This window comes from Pungitius pungitius, chromosome 20 (assembly GCF_949316345.1).
Source record: "Pungitius pungitius chromosome 20, fPunPun2.1, whole genome shotgun sequence".
Lineage (NCBI taxonomy): Eukaryota > Metazoa > Chordata > Actinopteri > Perciformes > Gasterosteidae > Pungitius > Pungitius pungitius.
In genome coordinates, this window is record NC_084919.1 from 14,319,917 (window position 1) to 14,337,372 (window position 17,456).

At 43.4% G+C, this 17,456-nt stretch overlaps 2 protein-coding genes across 2 annotated transcripts; one reads left to right on the top strand and one right to left on the bottom strand.

The window, feature by feature from the left end:
- Nucleotides 1–289: 289 nt before the first annotated feature.
- Nucleotides 290–11,558, bottom strand: tdrd6 (tudor domain containing 6). The gene is made up of 11 exons (XM_062559801.1): nt 11,235–11,558; nt 8,408–8,459; nt 2,108–7,639; nt 1,916–1,995; nt 1,767–1,847; nt 1,635–1,680; nt 1,377–1,456; nt 1,240–1,294; nt 981–1,021; nt 820–896; nt 290–293 (listed from the first exon to the last, which is right to left on the bottom strand). Exons 3-11 carry the CDS (start codon nt 7,560–7,562, stop codon nt 290–292), a joined length of 5,919 nt encoding a protein of 1,972 aa, XP_062415785.1. The 5' UTR covers nt 7,563–7,639; nt 8,408–8,459; nt 11,235–11,558.
- A 1,857-nt stretch (nt 11,559–13,415) lies between these two features.
- On the top strand, nt 13,416–15,728 carry sf3b6 (splicing factor 3b, subunit 6). The gene is made up of 4 exons (XM_037450143.2): nt 13,416–13,568; nt 14,169–14,287; nt 14,964–15,102; nt 15,278–15,728. Exons 1-4 carry the CDS (start codon nt 13,539–13,541, stop codon nt 15,365–15,367), a joined length of 378 nt encoding a protein of 125 aa, XP_037306040.2. The 5' UTR covers nt 13,416–13,538; the 3' UTR covers nt 15,368–15,728.
- Nucleotides 15,729–17,456: the final 1,728 nt, after the last annotated feature.

Sequence of the window (17,456 nt, forward strand, 5' to 3'; positions counted from 1 at the left end):
GGGGAGACGTCTGCCAAACGGGTCGCCTCCTCCTCCTCCTCCTCTTCGACGGAGCGGGTCGCCTCTATCTCCTCCTCTTCGACGGAGCGGGTCGCCTCTATCTCCTCCTCTTCGACGGAGCGGGTCGCCTCTATCTCCTCCTCAACGTCGACGGAGCAGGTCGCCTCCTCCTCCTCTTCGACGGAGCGGGTCGCCTCCTCCTCCTCTTCGACGGAGCGGGTCGCCTCCTCCTCCTCTTCGACGGAGCGGGTCGCCTCTATCTCCTCCTCTTCGACGGAGCGGGTCGCCTCTATCTCCTCGACGGAGCGGGTCGCCTCTATCTCCTCGACGGAGCGGGTCGCCTCCTCCTCCTCCTCGACGGAGCGGGTCGCCTCCTCCTCCTCTTCGACGGAGCGGGTCGCCTCCTCCTTCTCTTCGACGGAGCGGGTCGCCTCCTCCTCCTCTTCGACGGAGCGGGTCGCCTCCTCCTCCTCTTCGACGGAGCGGGTCGCCTCCTCCTCCTCTTCGACGGAGCGGGTCGCCTCCTCCTCCTCTTCGACGGAGCGGGTCGCCTCCTCCTCCGCGTCGACGGAGCGGGTCGCCTCCTCCTCCGCGTCGACGGAGCGGGTCGCCTCCTCCTCCTCTTCGACGGAGCGGGTCGCCTCCTCCTCCTCTTCGACGGAGCGGGTCGCCTCTATCTCCTCTTCGACGGAGCGGGTCGCCTCCTCCTCCGCGTCGACGGAGCGGGTCGCCTCCTCCTCCGCGTCGACGGAGCGGGTCGCCTCCTCCTCCGCGTCGACGGAGCGGGTCGCCTCCTCCTCCGCGTCGACGGAGCGGGTCGCCTCCTCCTCCGCGTCGACGGAGCGGGTCGCCTCCTCCTCCTCGACGGAGCGGGTCGCCTCCTCAGTTCTGTCACCCTGAGCAGCAATGGAGGCAAATTGACATGTCAGAATTGAAAATTAAAGTGAGGTTTCAGAATTGTGCAGGTTTAAATCCTTTACCGGATCTTGGGAGGAAGCAGTGCAGGTCTGTGTCTCGATGGCTGCAGATACAAAGACACATTCTTTAGATCAGACTTCTTCAGTCCCGACAACAATACCAGGATTTTACTCATCGGCTGACAAGGAGAAGCCTTTTCTACTGGCACAACTAACTTGAGATGTAGATGATTTACATGGTTTAGTTAAATCTCATCTCCATTCATATTTGGCAAGGTAAATTTGGAGGGCGCAATATTACTAAGAGGTAAGGTCTTCAAACCTGAATATCCATCCTTGTGATGAGCTGTGGCCTCCTCTACGGTTATTGAGTCATTCTGAAAACAGATTATGATGTATAATGTATTGTGCAAGAAGTAATAAAACCGCATCCAAAATACAGATTTTCTATAGCATTACTTCAACATGTGCGTTGACACAAGGCAGCGTCTCCTTGGCGACACCATCTTCCAGGTTAGTCTCTTGCTTTGTAGGAACGTCTATGAAATACAAAGTACTTATTTTAGTTAATTAAATATATTTCAACCTGCAGTTTGCGAGTTTCTAACTACGTTCAACTTCAAACCATCAAACAAAGATGCTGGTGAAAATACATTTGGTTTCAGAATGAGTCCACACTGTAAGAGTGTATTATGGTAATATGAAGGAATCACTCACCAAACGGCGGAAGCACACAGCAGGGCAGAACCACTTCAGTTGGAATCTACAAGATGACAAAACACAAAAATGAAACCAATGCAAGAAGGGGAAAAAAGTCCCTTTTTCCTGCGTAAACAAAGTGCCATTTACTCGTTTTATGTCTTTAGAAATGTGATCATGCATCTCCAGCGGATCAACGCTCTTCTTGGGCCAAAATGATTCACAGGAAACCTTTTAAGAAAACACACAATTAGTTTCTATTAAGCGCAATTACCCACAAGTCAGCAGTGTAAACTTACCATTTTCACTGCAGTTGTTTTCCTTGCAGGAGTAGATTTTTCCATTGGAGCCTTGCTTTTATCTCTGTACTCTGACAAGACTGGAAATGCAAAGAAAATGATTGTTACACATCCACTTTCCAGATACAAAATTATTGTTTATATTTACTTATTTGATGAACAAGAATGCTGCATAATGTTGACTAAAATTACCTTGTTCACAGGAAGAATTCATGATCTCCAAGTTTCTCTCAATGTCGGCCATTGCAGCCTCCGTCGGCTTCTCGTCTGACTGAGAATTAAAGTCATCTGGTCCAATAATGTCTGTTCCCAAGAAAACCCCTTCAGCTCCTTTTCCAGTTTTCACCACACTTCTGTCACCGCTCAAGGTCAGAATACATTGGTCACTTTTGTCATCGAGTTGAGGTAACTCAGTTTTCTCTATGCTGCAATCACATGGCAAACCATCTCCGAGGGGGTCAACAAGCTCGTCGCTTTGGTTTATCCGACGGCAAAGGCTAGCACCAGCGGCCTCTGGGTGTTGCCCTTTGACATACTCAAGTTGATCCTCGAGTGGCACAGTCTCTTTCACAGGCAGGTTACATTGCAATGGAGTTGGGTATGAGGTGGTTGCTTCAACACCATCAGGTTGGTTTTCCTCCATGTAGTTCTTCCACCTGGTTTTCAGTGCCTCATTTATCACCTGGCCTTCACATTCCATCCTCACAAGGCATTTGACCTGTCCCGTTTCTCTCGTTACTCTAGTGACAGTGAGCTGTAACACTTTGTCTGCCGTAAGCACTGATAATGCATCTACTGCACCGCTGTCCCAGGATCCACGTGAAGCATCGAAGCCCTCAAGCTCGCACAAGAAGGCCTGTGGAGGAATTTCCATCAGGTCAGAGGGCATTTCCCTCGCATCTGCAAAGTTGAGTTGGGTCTTGTTCCCATAGTCCACAAAGAGAACCGAAAGCTCATCTCTATCTTTGTCGATGACCTCTGCACGGTACCAAAAACCATCGTCTGAAAAGAGAGCAATACATGGGCTGCCAATGGACACGGTGCCCGGGTCAATGTGTTTGTGATCGGCCCCATCCAAAAGTTTTGAGACCCTTGATGTAACCGTCTCAAGGTCTTCCGAGTCCGTGGGTTGACACCAAAAGGTCTGAGCATCAATTATAGCTGTGATGTAGACCTCCAACCTTTGTCCCTTTGAGAATTCTTCTTGGCGATAACATAGAGAAGGTGTTAGCAGTGATTTCTCTGGCACAATCGGCAAGATGTGGCCAGGTTGTCCCTGGACTTTGAATGGTTCCTCTGAGGCAATTTTAGAGCCATCAGTTGGGCATGTAGGAGAGACTTTACAAATGACATTTACACCACAGTCTTCAAGCCTGACTTCCCACACAGGTCCTGACTGCCTGAAAAAGTGGCACTTGAGCACCTTGTCTCCATTACCACCTAGGTCTTCCTTGAACACTGACACCACCTCTGGTTTAAGCACTTCCTCTTTTGAAAGAGCGGCAGCGTCACTCAGCATACAGTGAGTGCTGTAGATGGGATGGTGCAAGAAGCACTCCTGGAGTCTGCCAATCCTGGAAATAGGGATTATTGCGGTGTTCCCAAAATCAATAAATTCGACGAGGGCCATGGTTTTGCCTTGGATTTCCCTTACAACGGCTCTGTACCACGAGGAATCATCTGCAAACTCTGCTTGAACAAGGTCACCTGGACACACATCTTTGACAGCGTCGTATTGGGGTCTTGATTGGGGATCATTTAGCTTTTCCACATGAGAGAATATTTCCTCCTCCTCTCTGACAAGTTGCACATAGAAACTCAAAGGGCTATTGCAGTGAGAGACATAAACATCTGCTTCCATACCTGTTGTGATGGAGCTTGAAGGTAGGTCTGCGAGTTTAGGGACCCTTTCCACATGGATTTCCTTCTGAGATTCAGTGCCAGGGGATTTGGACTTGGGCGGTTTTGTTTCTGTGATAAGAGTAGTTTTGGTTTTGAGATGGGCACCTGCCAGCTCAGAGCCACGTTCTATACCACTTGGCATCTGTCCACATGACTGTCTTTTGTGTGGAGGTATGTAGAACTCAAAAGGAGCAAGTCTCATTTTTCGGCCACATTCACCAACATGGCTCCAAGGCTTCGCTGCAGACTGCAGGCTCATATCGGCATTCCTCATTTGACAAGCTGGTTTTGGAGCAGAGGAAATTTCACTGATGACTTTAATGCGATCTTCCATTCCTGCACCTTGTTTTGGGACAACTTTTGAATTCTTTTGAGCAGGATTGGCTGAAGCCTCAAGTCTCCTCTCATTCTGGTTGACAACATTCACTTCTGTGTGCTTCTCAGTCTGAAACATCTTCTTGATCTTCGAATTGACCTGAGTGTTTCCGTGATACAGCTCCACCTGTAGTCTGCCATCAGGTTCTCGGGCCACCACTAGTGCTCGAAATTTACATTCTGTTGCACTTGTCTCAAACCAGAGGTTCATCTCTGTGGGAGCGTTGGCAGGGACATCTGAGAGACTACACACAATTGCTTGCACAGGCACAGCCATGATGTCATTAGCTTCTCGGGGAACAGGAAGCAAGTCAGACTTTTCCACCTCAATGGTGTCCCCGTAATCCACAAAGTGAACCAAAATCGCTGGCTTTGTGGCCTTGATCTGTCCCCTGTACCAGTGTCCATCGGTGTATTTCACAAAGCACAACGTTCCAAAGACAGTTGGGAGCTTAACATTCTCAAGCTGTTGACAAAGATTTCTCACTTTGATCATGAGAGCTTTTATCACATCAGCGTTTTTCTCAAGGTGGCAGTAAAACTCATGGACGCTGTTCACACACGTCACTGTGACCTGTTCCTCTGTTCCAGTTTTGACATTGTGTGTCGAGTAGTAGTATGTGTCCAGACGGAAAGATGGCCCAGCAGCTTTCCTGGGAGGGGAACTATTGGCCAGATTGACCATGCTGGTACAAACACTCTCAAAAGGAGTTTCTAGATCCACAATGTTGAAAACTATCCTCTGCTCACTGTACATGACCGCATAAATGGTGCACTTCAAAATCGTAAAGTTGGAGGCAGCGGTTTCCACAAAGTTGTGGAACTTTGCTGTTGCTTCTTCGTTCCACTCATTTATGGCAGATGTGGGGTCAACAGGGTTTAACAGACTGCATCGAAATGCTTGGCCTTGCAGAGCAAGGAATTGTGGGCTGATCTTCCTCAGGTCATAGAGGGAAACTGTTTCCATCCGGCCATAGTCAACAAATAACACGTCGACTTCAGGCGTTTCATGTTTGTGAATTACAAGGGCCCTGTACCACATTTGGTTATCAGGGTGGCGAACGATACAAGCCATTTCCACATTGGGTTGGAACTCACTGCCAGCATAATGAGCCTGTATGTCATGCATGAGCAATTTCAAATGCCCGGCATTCTGTACTTGTTGGCACCAAAAGTCATTTGGGCTTTCGATGTAGGACACACAGACGTCAATGACACTTCCAATGGGAAACATGTGCTCCTTGAAGGTTGGAATTCGTCTTTCGTTAGCATCAGGGGCCACTGTGTTCAGGGTTGCCTGGAAAGGCATTCCTTTGTTGCTGTATGAACCCCAGCGCCTGTCATCGGGGACTTGTGGCAGGAGAGCAGGTTGTGTGGTCATTTTGGTTTGGAGTGGTTGCTGTGTCTTAGTTCTTTCCGCATGGCCAGAATTACACATCAGCGTGCCAAGATCTCTTTCTCCTTGTGCGTCAAGATCAATTAGTTGGACAGAATAGCCCTCATCATATTTCGCCGTCACGTGTACGGTTAGATTTTTTTCTTTGACTGCTTTGATGAAAAAATCACAGGCACTTTGACTCCATTTCCCATCTTTTGGCCAAACACCAGCCAGGGAGCATTTTAGTGCGAGACATGGCAGCTTCCTGAACTCGTCAGGGAGGGTCCTGATGTTCCTCCTGTCAACCCAATTGATATTTCCATAATCAACAAAGAACACCTTGACTTGCGTCTCACCACCTTCAGTCACCATTGCTCTGTAGAAATTCCCATCTTCTGCTTTTGCAACACAGTAGAGGCCAGCGGTCAGATTTCTCACCACATCTGTATTCTCTGGATCTTTGTACAGATGGTAAATATGATCCATTAGTTCAGCAAACTCATTTGCATGAGTCTGCGTTTGGATCCAAAATGCTGATGGGTCAGATATGTGCTTAACTGCCACCGCATGCGAGGAGTTGAGAGAGAGGCCCTCAGCTCTTCCTTTTCTTTCTTTATCCTGTACAGCCCCAACAGGAGTTCGCACCGCTCTTTGGTTTACTTCTTTAGGAGTTGAATCCTTTCGATTGGATGCAGTGTTGCGGATGGAATAATCAAGTGTTTTTTCACTCTCCAAAAAACAGCTCTCCTTGGATACAAACAAGTTGTTAATGCTTACGTTTTCATCCCCATAGAGCGTGACATAGTGAACACCCTCAGAGATGCTTTGATACTCAAATTTGGCAATCACCGTCTTATGCATGAGAAGGGTCCTGAGATAGTCAATCTGGGAGGTTGTCCATCCAACCCCTTTGTCAAGGATTCCATGGAGGGAACAGATGTAAGTCACAACGGGCATTCTGAAGAACTCTGCAGCCAGGGGTCTTACATTCTCCATTGGAACAAACTGTTTTGTTCCATAGTCTACGTTTAACACTTCAACCACCTTGTTTTTTGGGCATACCTGTTGGAGAACGGAGCGGTACCAGATGCCATCACTTCCTCTGGCAGCGCACGGAAACCCAATCATGTCTGGACTTACAATGAAATTGGTTGTTCTGCCCTCACAGCACTGTGTGATTTGCCCCGAGAGTTTCTTCAGCTCCTGTGAGAAGACCTTCAACTGGCAAAACACCCGGTGGGGATTCTTCACCTCTGTTACTAGGACGGTCTCCACGGTTCCTGCTGACAGTTCTGGGTACATGAAGAGCTCTTTCTTATGCAGTCGCTCAGCTGCTCCCATGGAGATCTCAGTCTCTGTACACACCTCCGCTCCCTTTTGTGACCGCAGCGACATAAGGACAAAGTCCTGGAACACATCTGGAGACAGCTTCCTGGCAATTCCCATCTCGTACATCTGTTTGGAGATGCAAGGGATGTGCAGGAGAACTGTTCTGTGCGGAACAAGTACATTTTGCACATGTGCCTGTACAGACTTCCCAGAGAGAGATTTGAGAAATTCAAGAGCCACCGGTGACCATCTTTTCTCAGGTGAGAGTGGCAACACATTGGCTAGGACACAAAATTCCACTTCGGGGGGCAGGTGGAAGTGGTTCTTCTTGCCCCATGCCAGCTGACTTGTGGTAGTGCTAAATGTTCTCCCCTTGTCAAAGAGGAACACAGAATACACTGGGCCATTTCTTGAGACTATACGGGATCTGTTCCAATTACCATCTACGTTAACCAAGCACTGGTCTCCAGGATTTCCTTCAAACTCTTGAAAAGCTTTTCCAGGAGACTGAATCTCTCTGGCGAGGCACTCATAATCTGCTGCCTTCCCCTCGCTAAATTTCCCCCAGAACTCCACGAGCACACAGAAGGGATGCAGGTGGACGCTGCTAATGAGGACTGTTACATCCGAGTACTGTGTGGGTAGTCCTAATATTGATGACATTTTGGCTTGTTCATGAATCCTAGCTGCCCATTATTTCGCCACCTCTCATCAACAGACGGGTGAGCACTGGGCTTTATCTGAAAAAACATACACACACACACACACAAACAAGCCACACACACTATCAGCATTTGTATTTAATCATCACACAACTAACAAATTAATTCAATACGCCTTTGACAATATGTACTGTTACATAACAAAGAACTGAACATACATGTGTGACTGCAAATGCAAAATGTGAAAATTCCTGCATGTTCAAATAAAGCAATAAATTCAAATAAAATAAATTCAGAAGAAAAATGGTTGAGTGGAATCACGTAGGACGGTTTAATTTGAATGCAATTGGTCTGTGCTTTTAGCCACTCCCGTAAAGACGAGTAAAGCTGCGCCAGTCGAAAAGTGCACGCCCACGCTTAAATCACAACTGTCTTTTTTTAGCTTTTGGTCCGGGTCCGGGTCCGGATGGGACGGCTTCTGGGTCTGCCAGTTAATGACCTCTGTTATATAACATTAGTTCCTGCACAATGAGCATGAATCTAAAAATAAATGAATATACCCTGAATTCCAATGAACTAATATATACACACTTTCAGCTCTTACAGAGGGGAAACACTGTAATTATACTGTAAACAGTTCAAATACTGTTCAAAGTTTGAAGTAAAAAGTTGAAGCTGTAGTTTGATAGACAATTGTTTGTTATGTATTTAAATGTACACTATTGTTTAAAGAGTTAATGTTGTTTAATGTGAAGAAAATCGGTTTAGCACCGGTATTAGGAAAAAAATAAAAAAATACCCGTCCCTAGTGTTTAATCTAGTGAATAGTAGAATTCAAATACTCACAGCTTCTTTGTTGTTAGCACAAATCTTGGTGAGAGCAGATGCAGTGGAAAATCTGAAAACGGTATAACACAAAAACAATACTGGTTATCAACTGCATGCAAAACAGCCACACAGATATTTTTTCACAATAAAAGAAATGTGTGTTGACAGCTTTATAGAGATTATGTAAGTCAACTCTTGATTTTTATGGACAACATTGATTTCTCTCATTTACAAAAATTGTATGGGTTTATATATATATATATTAGGGCTGTCAAAAATAGCGCGTTAACGGCGTTAATTAGCTGTTTGTTGTTAATTACGTCAATTTTTTTGACGCATTTCACGCTTGCGCAGTGTGACAAATTATTCAGGTCAGTAAAGTGCCTCTTCCTCTAGGGAATGCACTTCATCCTATACAACACATTACTGCCACCTGCAGGCATATGTCAGGACGTCAGGTTCAGCAAGTCGTTTGCGCCAGAGACCCGCCCCCCCCCCCGTTCGTTCTCACGCAGCAGAACAGAGAAGAAAAAAAGCTCCGCCCAGCAGAGCTTCGCTAAGAAAAATAAATAAAGAGCAGCGCTGAGATAGAGGAAAGACCATCGGAGAGACCCGTAATACTGTTCTGAAACATGCGGAGGCAGAGATCTAATTCCTCCCCGTTTGGGGATATTTCACACTGAAATGGGGGGTGCTAGCGGATTTCTTTTCAGCGCCAGTCGTTCTAATCGCCGCACTCGACTTCAAGGTGTAACCTTTATTATTGTTCGGTCTGAAACGGCGCGCCCAGTGACGGGCGGTGCAGCAATATTGTTGTTCGGGTGGAAATCGGGAGAAAGGTCGGTCCGGGAGATTTTCGGGAGGGGCTTTGAAACATCGGGAGGGTTGACATGTCTGGTCATGTCTGGTCATCGCAGCCCTGAACCATCAGGAGCACAAAGTCACAGCAGAGTGGGATAAACTGCAGAGGCTCGAGACCCTTCTAGAGCCATGCAGGGAAATCAGTCTGTAACTCATCAAATAACATTGCTTTGATTATTTTCTGGAATGAATTAAAAAATCAAATATAGATAACATGTATTTATGTAAAAAATTATAATGATGATAATGATAATTATGTATCTGTGTCCTGTTATTTATCTTTAGTATGCATTTCAGAAAGAAAAAATGGTTAGGATTCAGGTGTGATTAATCATGATTAATCCACTGAAAATTCGGATTAATTTGATTAAATTTTTTAATCATTTGACAGCCCTAATATATATATATATATATATATATATATATATATATATATATATAGTATATATATATATATATATATAGTATATATATATATATATATATATATATTATATATATATTTTAATATTAGCATTTTAAATTGTATCCCTCCAAAATGTCTGTGCATGTGCCTGTGCATGTGCCTGTTGTTATCAAATCATGACTTAACGACAGGCCAGTCTTTGATGGTCACTTTCGGCGTGCCCTGTTATAATGGTAGGGGAAACAATGCCTCCACGTGTCAATCAGAAGGGTGATGACTTTAAGCACTGCTAGGCTACTTCCCAGTTTTCCACTACCAATATAGCAACGGGGCGCCACCCCGCCCACCTGAAAAAGTGTGGAATAACAAAAAAAATATATCAAGTATCTGTACCATCGGACAGACATACATTTCTGTCTCTACATGGTCGCGTTTAAAACTCAAAACACAAGATTGTGGAAAAAAAATCATTTCGTATCAACACAATTACGAGAGATCTACTCTAGCATAATAAAAACCTAATAAAGCCTACAACGTGATAATTAAAGCTGTGTGTTCTGTCTGTATCTTATTGTTCTAAGCAAAGCGCATGCACCGATGGAGTCTGAACAGAGAACATCCTCAACATGCTCATCACTTGCAAAGACTTTAAAAACTTTATTTGCACTTACATTTTGTATTACTATTTCAATGTATTTATTATGATGATTACATTTGTATTAACTTGTTACTCAAATACATATGAAGTTCAAAATCCAAAGTTATTGGATGGAAATAAACGACCACACGTTGTTGCCAAAAGGAATACTTCCTCTTGATTTGTTTCCATGTTCCTACACTGTGGTAAATAGTCGTTAGATTAGTAGCCTAATCGAAAAAATAGTCGATTACAAAAAGTGAGTTAGTTAGTTGCAGGCCAATTATTTCGCTACTTTATACATTCAGGGGGAAATGAATAGACTTCCATGTCCCTGACAGCGTAACGGACGTTAGTTCGCGTGACATTGGCCTATGGGCCGGAGGTGGCCTCTCTGACGGGACTTCAGATGCAAAGCGCGCCTGCCGTTAGCACACGGTCCACGCCATTAGGGACAGGACCGGCGTACCGTTACTGCTCCTGTTATCGGTCCATGCTGCCGAGTCACGGGCATTGGACCGGGCACCTTTCAAGCTCAGCGATACGGCCTCACCTTACACCAACTACCGATAGTTGAAGGGTCAATGAGTTAGCTAACGCTAACAGCCTGCATTTCTGAGCCTATAGTTAACAGCTAACGTTAGTGCACAATATACAATGCTCAATATATTAACATATTAAACCGATTTAACACATCAAAATTAACCCCGAAGTCCACGGTTAACTATAATTTGCCTTTATATTAAACTCATGGGTTGCATCTCGGGTAGCTTACAGATGTTAGCATGGCTAACGTTGGTTGGGGTGACTTAAGCTTTGGCTAAAATGGTTGCGGAATTAGGTTAAGTTCATTTGTAGGTGAATTTAGCGCCAACTATGGGAAGATATGCATGGAGATTTTCACACAACGTTAGGTAGCAGAACGTTAACTAATAACTCACCGGTTTTAATGCAGAAGATCCGGCCGAGTCTTCTTCAAATGGCCAAGATGGTGGAAGCGCTGGTTTTAGAGCCAAAGATGGCGGCGCAGGTCCTCACACCGAGCGAATAAACCTCACATTCAGCCTCATCGCCGCTGTGAGTCCATTGCCGCTGCTTCTTCTGACACGAGATGTTGTCGCTGATGAAAATAATTTCGCAAAGCTCTATTAATTGCACAAATGCCAACCGTTACGGTAACGGTTACCCGGATGCTAAGTGGTAGCTCGACACGATGCGCGTGTTATGCTTTCCGCCTTTTTTCATCCGCACCAACCTTGCCCTTAACCCGGAACTGTTGGTCTGCTTTGTCCGTACGATCTGCCCAATGAACGCGTCTCGATAGAAGCCTGCCCCGTGCCCCCACAGCGCAGATAGGGTCAACTCACAAGACCGCTTGTTGTGTTTTTTTAGCTCATCATTTTATTGTTTTATTTGTATCACTTTATTTACCACCGGAAGCGGATTATGGCTGTTTAACGTAGGGTTTTTCCATCTTTGGTCGTTTGACCACACTTAATGAATGCGCCAATCAAGAATGTTGTGTTTAAATGTGTAGAGGTTCACCATCTCAAGAAACCTAATGTGAAAATGCACACAGAACAATTCAAGTGTATTAGCAATTATTGAGACCCATTTGACCCCATATTTATTTTCATGAAAACATTTTAGTACATACATAAATACATAAAAAATAAAATATTGCAAACGTTAAAATAACCGGTATGCCTTTCTCTGGTTGGTGCAACTCTTTTCAGTGTTGCGTCAGTTATTTCACCAGCACTTCCCCACAATGGAGAGTGAAAGCAAAGGAAACCGTGCTGAACATCATTCAAAGGATGTGTAATCGGTTGAGTCATATTCTGCACACAGGACCAGCAGCTTGACCTTGAAGAATTAACCGAACACATGATTCTCTCCTATGAACAACACACAACTAGCGTTGCTTATCGGCACATTTTCTAACGCATGCTCTCTTTCCGCTGTGGGAGTTTAGATCTGACCAGGAAGCAGAGCTGCGGTGTTGCTTTCATAAGACCAGTTAACCACTAAAAACAGTTTTAAAAAACTATGTGGACTGTGTCTGCACAGACACTTAAGTTATTTAAATCAAAGGTGGTTCAACTAAATAGCTTCATAAAAGTTCAAAACAAAACAGTGCAAATAAATAGGATGATTAGATGTGGACTCTTAAATATTAGATCTTTGTCATCAAAAGCTATTTTAATAAATTGATTAATGTCAGATCATCATATTGATCTATTTTGTCTTACTGAAACTTGGCTGTTTGATGGAGAATATGTCAGCCTAAAGGAGACTACTCCTCCAAGTCATGTTAATACTCATTCCTCAAGCCACAGGCCGAGGAGGACGTACAGCACCTGTTTTTGACTCTAGACAGGCGTAAATCTAAACTAGATAATGACTCATTTGAAAGCCTGGTTCTCAGTCTTTCGTACCCAACATGGAAGACGATACAGCCGGTATTGAAGTATCAACATCAGTATCAGCACAAAGCATGTATCAAAGAGGCATAAGACATAAAGAGTGCACACACACACAGGATTCCATTAAACCTCACAAAAAAGACAATTCCAGGTGAATATGAGAAGTGTTCTGTGTGGAAAGAGAACTGATGTGCAAGGTGCTAGAAATGGGAAGAGAGTGGGGCATCGAAGGAATACATGTTAAAAGGGCTTTAATTAATTATTTTAATTAAACAGCGTAAAGTTCTTATTAATGTTATATGTTTGCTATTATCCATTGTGCCTCTGGCTCAACAAGTCTGTAAAGTTAAAAAATGTAAATAACATTTAGGTCATTCTGTCTTTGAAGATATGTTTGGACAGGTTGTTTTGTAAAAATCCACCGTCGGTCTCAAGCTCAAGTACCACTTCCACTTCACCCTTATGCCCCAATCACCACGGTAACTAGTGAATATGTGTAAAACGATGGCTCCACGTTTAAGACTAACAATCACGAACACACATTGTTAATATTTTTTGTGTTATTGTCATTGTTTTGTCTCTAAATTACGTAACTGTCATGTTGATGACGTTACACACTCCGGTTAAGTGGGTGGCGGCCTGCAGCCTCAACGTCGGTTTGTAGCCCGCTGGAGAAGAAGAAGAAGAAGAACAACAACAACCGGAAGCTGCGTAACCACCGGAAGTTACCGCTGCCATTTTGACACCGGGAAGAGCGGAGAGCTCGGATACTGCGTGTTTGTTTTCGTCAGTCTTAAACCCGCATAAAACGATTTCACCATGGCTATGCAAGCAGCAAAACGCGCGAATGTAAGTTTGACCAAGCCTCTTATTTATGAGGAATACATCTGATGATTGCGTAGTTTGGCCTGAAGCTGGCGTCACGTACAGCTAGCATGCGGTTAACGTTAGCATGCTTGGCAACTGAAAACAATCACATTAGCTAGTTTGTGTCGCTAATGTTTCTTATTTTCCCTAATCTAACTCTAGCTTTGGTTAGGTCTAATGTTAGTCAAGTCAGGTGACTTGTGTGGCGTCATTTGCCGTATTCATGTTGTGATTGTGGCAAAATGTGAAAACGTGAACACAATAACTAAGTGGCACTAAATTGGCATTATGCTAGCTAGCGTCAATCTGGTTGTTCTGCTAAAACACAAAACTTGTTGCTCATGTAACGTTAATCAAGAGATGGGTTACGGTCTCTACAGACTGACTCATCATGATATTCATTTTAAATTGAGTTCAATTAAGTCATTTTTTATAAGTGACCAGACACTTAGTTTTTAGAGGAACGGCCTTTATCAAAGCGGTGTAGTCGTTGGCACGTGTTGTCGTGCTTAAACGGTAATATCGTTTTATTTAAATGTGTTCTCCCAAAACACTTCAGTGATCTGTGTATCTGTGTTGCAGATACGACTGCCCCCGGAGGTGAACAGAATCCTGTACGTCAGGAACCTTCCCTACAAAATCACAGCTGAGGAAATGTATGATATCTTTGGGAAATATGGACCAATCCGCCAAATCAGAACGTAAGTGTTTCTATAGGTTCCCAAACAGTTAACCAATCCACCAGGGCCAAAGGAAGGACATGTCAATACGTGGATTTGATTATTAGAACATCCTTGCATACTGAAGCCAAAACACTGTTTTGTAGTTTGGTCATTTTTTCCCATTATACAGGAAAAACCCTCCCTTATGTAAAAATAGAAGAAACCTCAGGGAGAACTGCAGGTAGAAAATCCCTCTCTTCGGCTGGACAGAGTGAAATAACTCATGTGTACATAATGCACAACATATAATGCATTTAATGCATATTGTAAAATGTGGCTGATTCGTGGACATTCTACAAATTGTAATGCAAGCAAAACTAGTACTTGACATCTGGACCTGAGCATTTCATGGAGATACATGATATCGTATCTCGACTAACTAGTCACATTAGTTACCAAGCTTATCTCTAGAGAAGGGATGTTAGGTGTTGATACAATCCATTGGCAAATCATATCCTGAAAGGTCATAGCCAAATATTACAGTCTTGTCTAACAATCATGTCAATGTTTCTCATTTATACATTGGTAATAATATTCTTCCTGTATATAGAATGGTATACCACATTAGTCATTTACATATATTTTTTGGTGGAACTCCACTTGTATTGCACCTGTAGTCAGTTGTTGTGTTATATTATGATATTTCTCTTCTCAGAGGGAACACGCCTGAATCGAGAGGAACAGCGTATGTGGTTTATGAAGACATCTTTGACGCCAAGAATGCCTGCGACCATTTGTCAGGCTTCAATGTCTGCAACCGTTACCTGGTGGTCCTCTACTACAATGCAAACAGAGTATGTATGAGCATTACACTGTTCACTCGTCAGGTTAATGCGCTTTTGTGGGATGTCTTTGAGTAAAAGGTCAAACAGAAATTTGAACTGAAAAAGTATACATACATGTTTTTCTTACTGCAATTCATTTCAGCTTTAATCATGTTTCCCTTTTGTTTATCAACTCTTTTTGCAGGCTTTCCAGAAGATGGACACAAAGAAGAAAGAGGAACAGCTGAAACTTCTAAAAGAGAAATACGGCATCAACACAGACCCCCCAAAGTAGAGTTGTGGAAAAACCACCCTCACTTCTGGCTCGAAATCCTTCTTTCCATCTGTACAAACGTTCCTTCGCTTACACCAGTAGTCAATTTAATGATTCTCCTGTTAAATGTTCTTTTTTATAATGATTGTTTTAAAAGGGGGATTTTCTTTTTCAGTATTTCCATCATCAAATCTCTGAACACCTCTGGCGGTTGGGTAGCTGTTGATTTTTAACAAAACAAACTCTTCAAGAGAGCCCAGTGTGACAAGGAATGGCTTGTATACTTAACACAAACACACATGAAATCTATCCGTGACCCAGCAGTGTGTCATTCATTTGAGTTGATTATATGGTTTCTGTAAAATAAATGCTCCTATTCTAATAGTTCTTGGCTCCTTCCTAATCACACACTGCAAACGCACTGTAATGTAAGCATTGTCCTCATCATTTGGACAATGGTTGGGGGTTGTATGTCAGAGTTTGCCCGAAGCTCTGTTGATGATGCAATCCCTCAGGTATTGGGAGTATGTATGTGATCCCTGGGAGAGGCAGCCTTCCTCAGTCAGCACAGCGGAAAGGCATTCCAATCAATTGTAAATCCAACTGCAAAACAAACATCAGATGATGTTTTCTTTGGAATGAAGACAATTGTTTCATAAGCAACTTTGACTCAACGGGGACATCTAGTGGTACAAGAACATCATGTTAGAAACACTAACACAATGTATCCAACCAGTGTCCTTAAATAGTAAGTCATTGTTTTGTAATCAGCTCGTGGCGGTTTAAGAGCCTGTAGCGCCTCCTGAATGCGTGCGAATGACATGCAGGAAAAGCATTTAATTTGTCCATATATCATATTTTATAAATAATACATGGAAGTTCCATATTTCAAAAAGACAATGACATTTTCTGTAATTCTTGATGAGAACAATATTTTCTTTATTCTCCACATAAGGCCCATCAGCCTCTATTGGTTGCTGGAATTTTGGAACATTTTCCACCAGGGTCGAGTAAGAATCTTTCCAAAATGTAGTATAAAAGTTAATCAGCTACACTAAAGGATATATATATATATATATATATATATATATATATATATATATATATATACACACACACACACACCAGATACTCTTTTTACCTTTGATAAAAATAAGATGAATAGTCAGCCTGTGAATGTCAAGGTACCCTGATTATGTGCACATGCAATCTAATAATATAAATGTCATTTTGTATCAACGTATCAACAATGTCGTTTTGTATCAACGTTGACTTGACGACTACATCAAACCCTTTGGGCCTTGATGAGCAGGCTCATCTCTGTGGGAGGATTCATGGCTCCAGGTGGCCTGTGTATGTGAAGAAATGTTTGAAATCCCTGCATTTTTAGACATCCCAGAATCCCTGCACATTCTGCGCCAAGGAGAGGACTATGAAATGGACCCGAGAGGAGTGGTTGGGGTGACGTGACAAGGACCTGTGGAGTATTAACTCACTTGAGATTATCGTCTTTAAAACTTACGACTTCAATCATCGGCCAAGGGGGGGTCGGCAGTCCTTGTTCATCACAAAGGCAGCGAAAGAGACACGGCGTGGCACAAAATGGTTTGAAAAAGTTCCTATTGAATGAGGAAAGTTACCAACTTTACCAATATTTACAGTAAATTTACTTAAATGTATGTTTACAAAGTAAAGTGATATGTAAATATTTTATGAATAAAACACTTTTTTATAGTTGATTATAATTAAACTAATTCAAAAAAGCCTCTCCCAGAGTTTACGGTTCATTGTGGACTCACTATGAAGGGCATCCTCTGCTCCCTTTCCCTGATCCAAGGAGGCAGACTGTTACCTTACATCCTTTTTCTTCACCTTTCAAGCAAACTGACAAGTTGCCTGAGCCGTCGTAGCAGAGAACCTGGTCCGGTCGGACAATCCATCCCGTTTTCACACAAACTATTACCCTCCTGACCTGGGCAGCCCCTCATCTGACCAGCTTGCTTTTCAATGCATTGGTATAAATAATGGATTATGAGTTAGAATGTAGTTAATGAGATCTTTTTCCCATTACAATATGAGGAGTGGGGCCTCTGAACTAATTGAAGGCGGC

Excerpts from the sequence above, each read along its gene's own strand:
- tdrd6 (XM_062559801.1), bottom strand. The coding sequence starts at position 7,562 with ATGTCATCAATATTAGGACTACCCACACAGTACTCGGATGTAACAGTC. Across the intron at positions 1,996-2,107 it reads GAATTCTTCCTGTGAACAAG|TCTTGTCAGAGTACAGAGAT; the intron begins GTAATTTTAGTC and ends TTGCATTTCCAG. Across the intron at positions 1,295-1,376 it reads GTGTCAACGCACATGTTGAA|AATGACTCAATAACCGTAGA; the intron begins GTAATGCTATAG and ends ATCTGTTTTCAG.
- sf3b6 (XM_037450143.2), top strand. The coding sequence starts at position 13,539 with ATGGCTATGCAAGCAGCAAAACGCGCGAAT. Across the intron at positions 13,569-14,168 it reads AAGCAGCAAAACGCGCGAAT|ATACGACTGCCCCCGGAGGT; the intron begins GTAAGTTTGACC and ends TCTGTGTTGCAG. Across the intron at positions 15,103-15,277 it reads TCTACTACAATGCAAACAGA|GCTTTCCAGAAGATGGACAC; the intron begins GTATGTATGAGC and ends CTCTTTTTGCAG.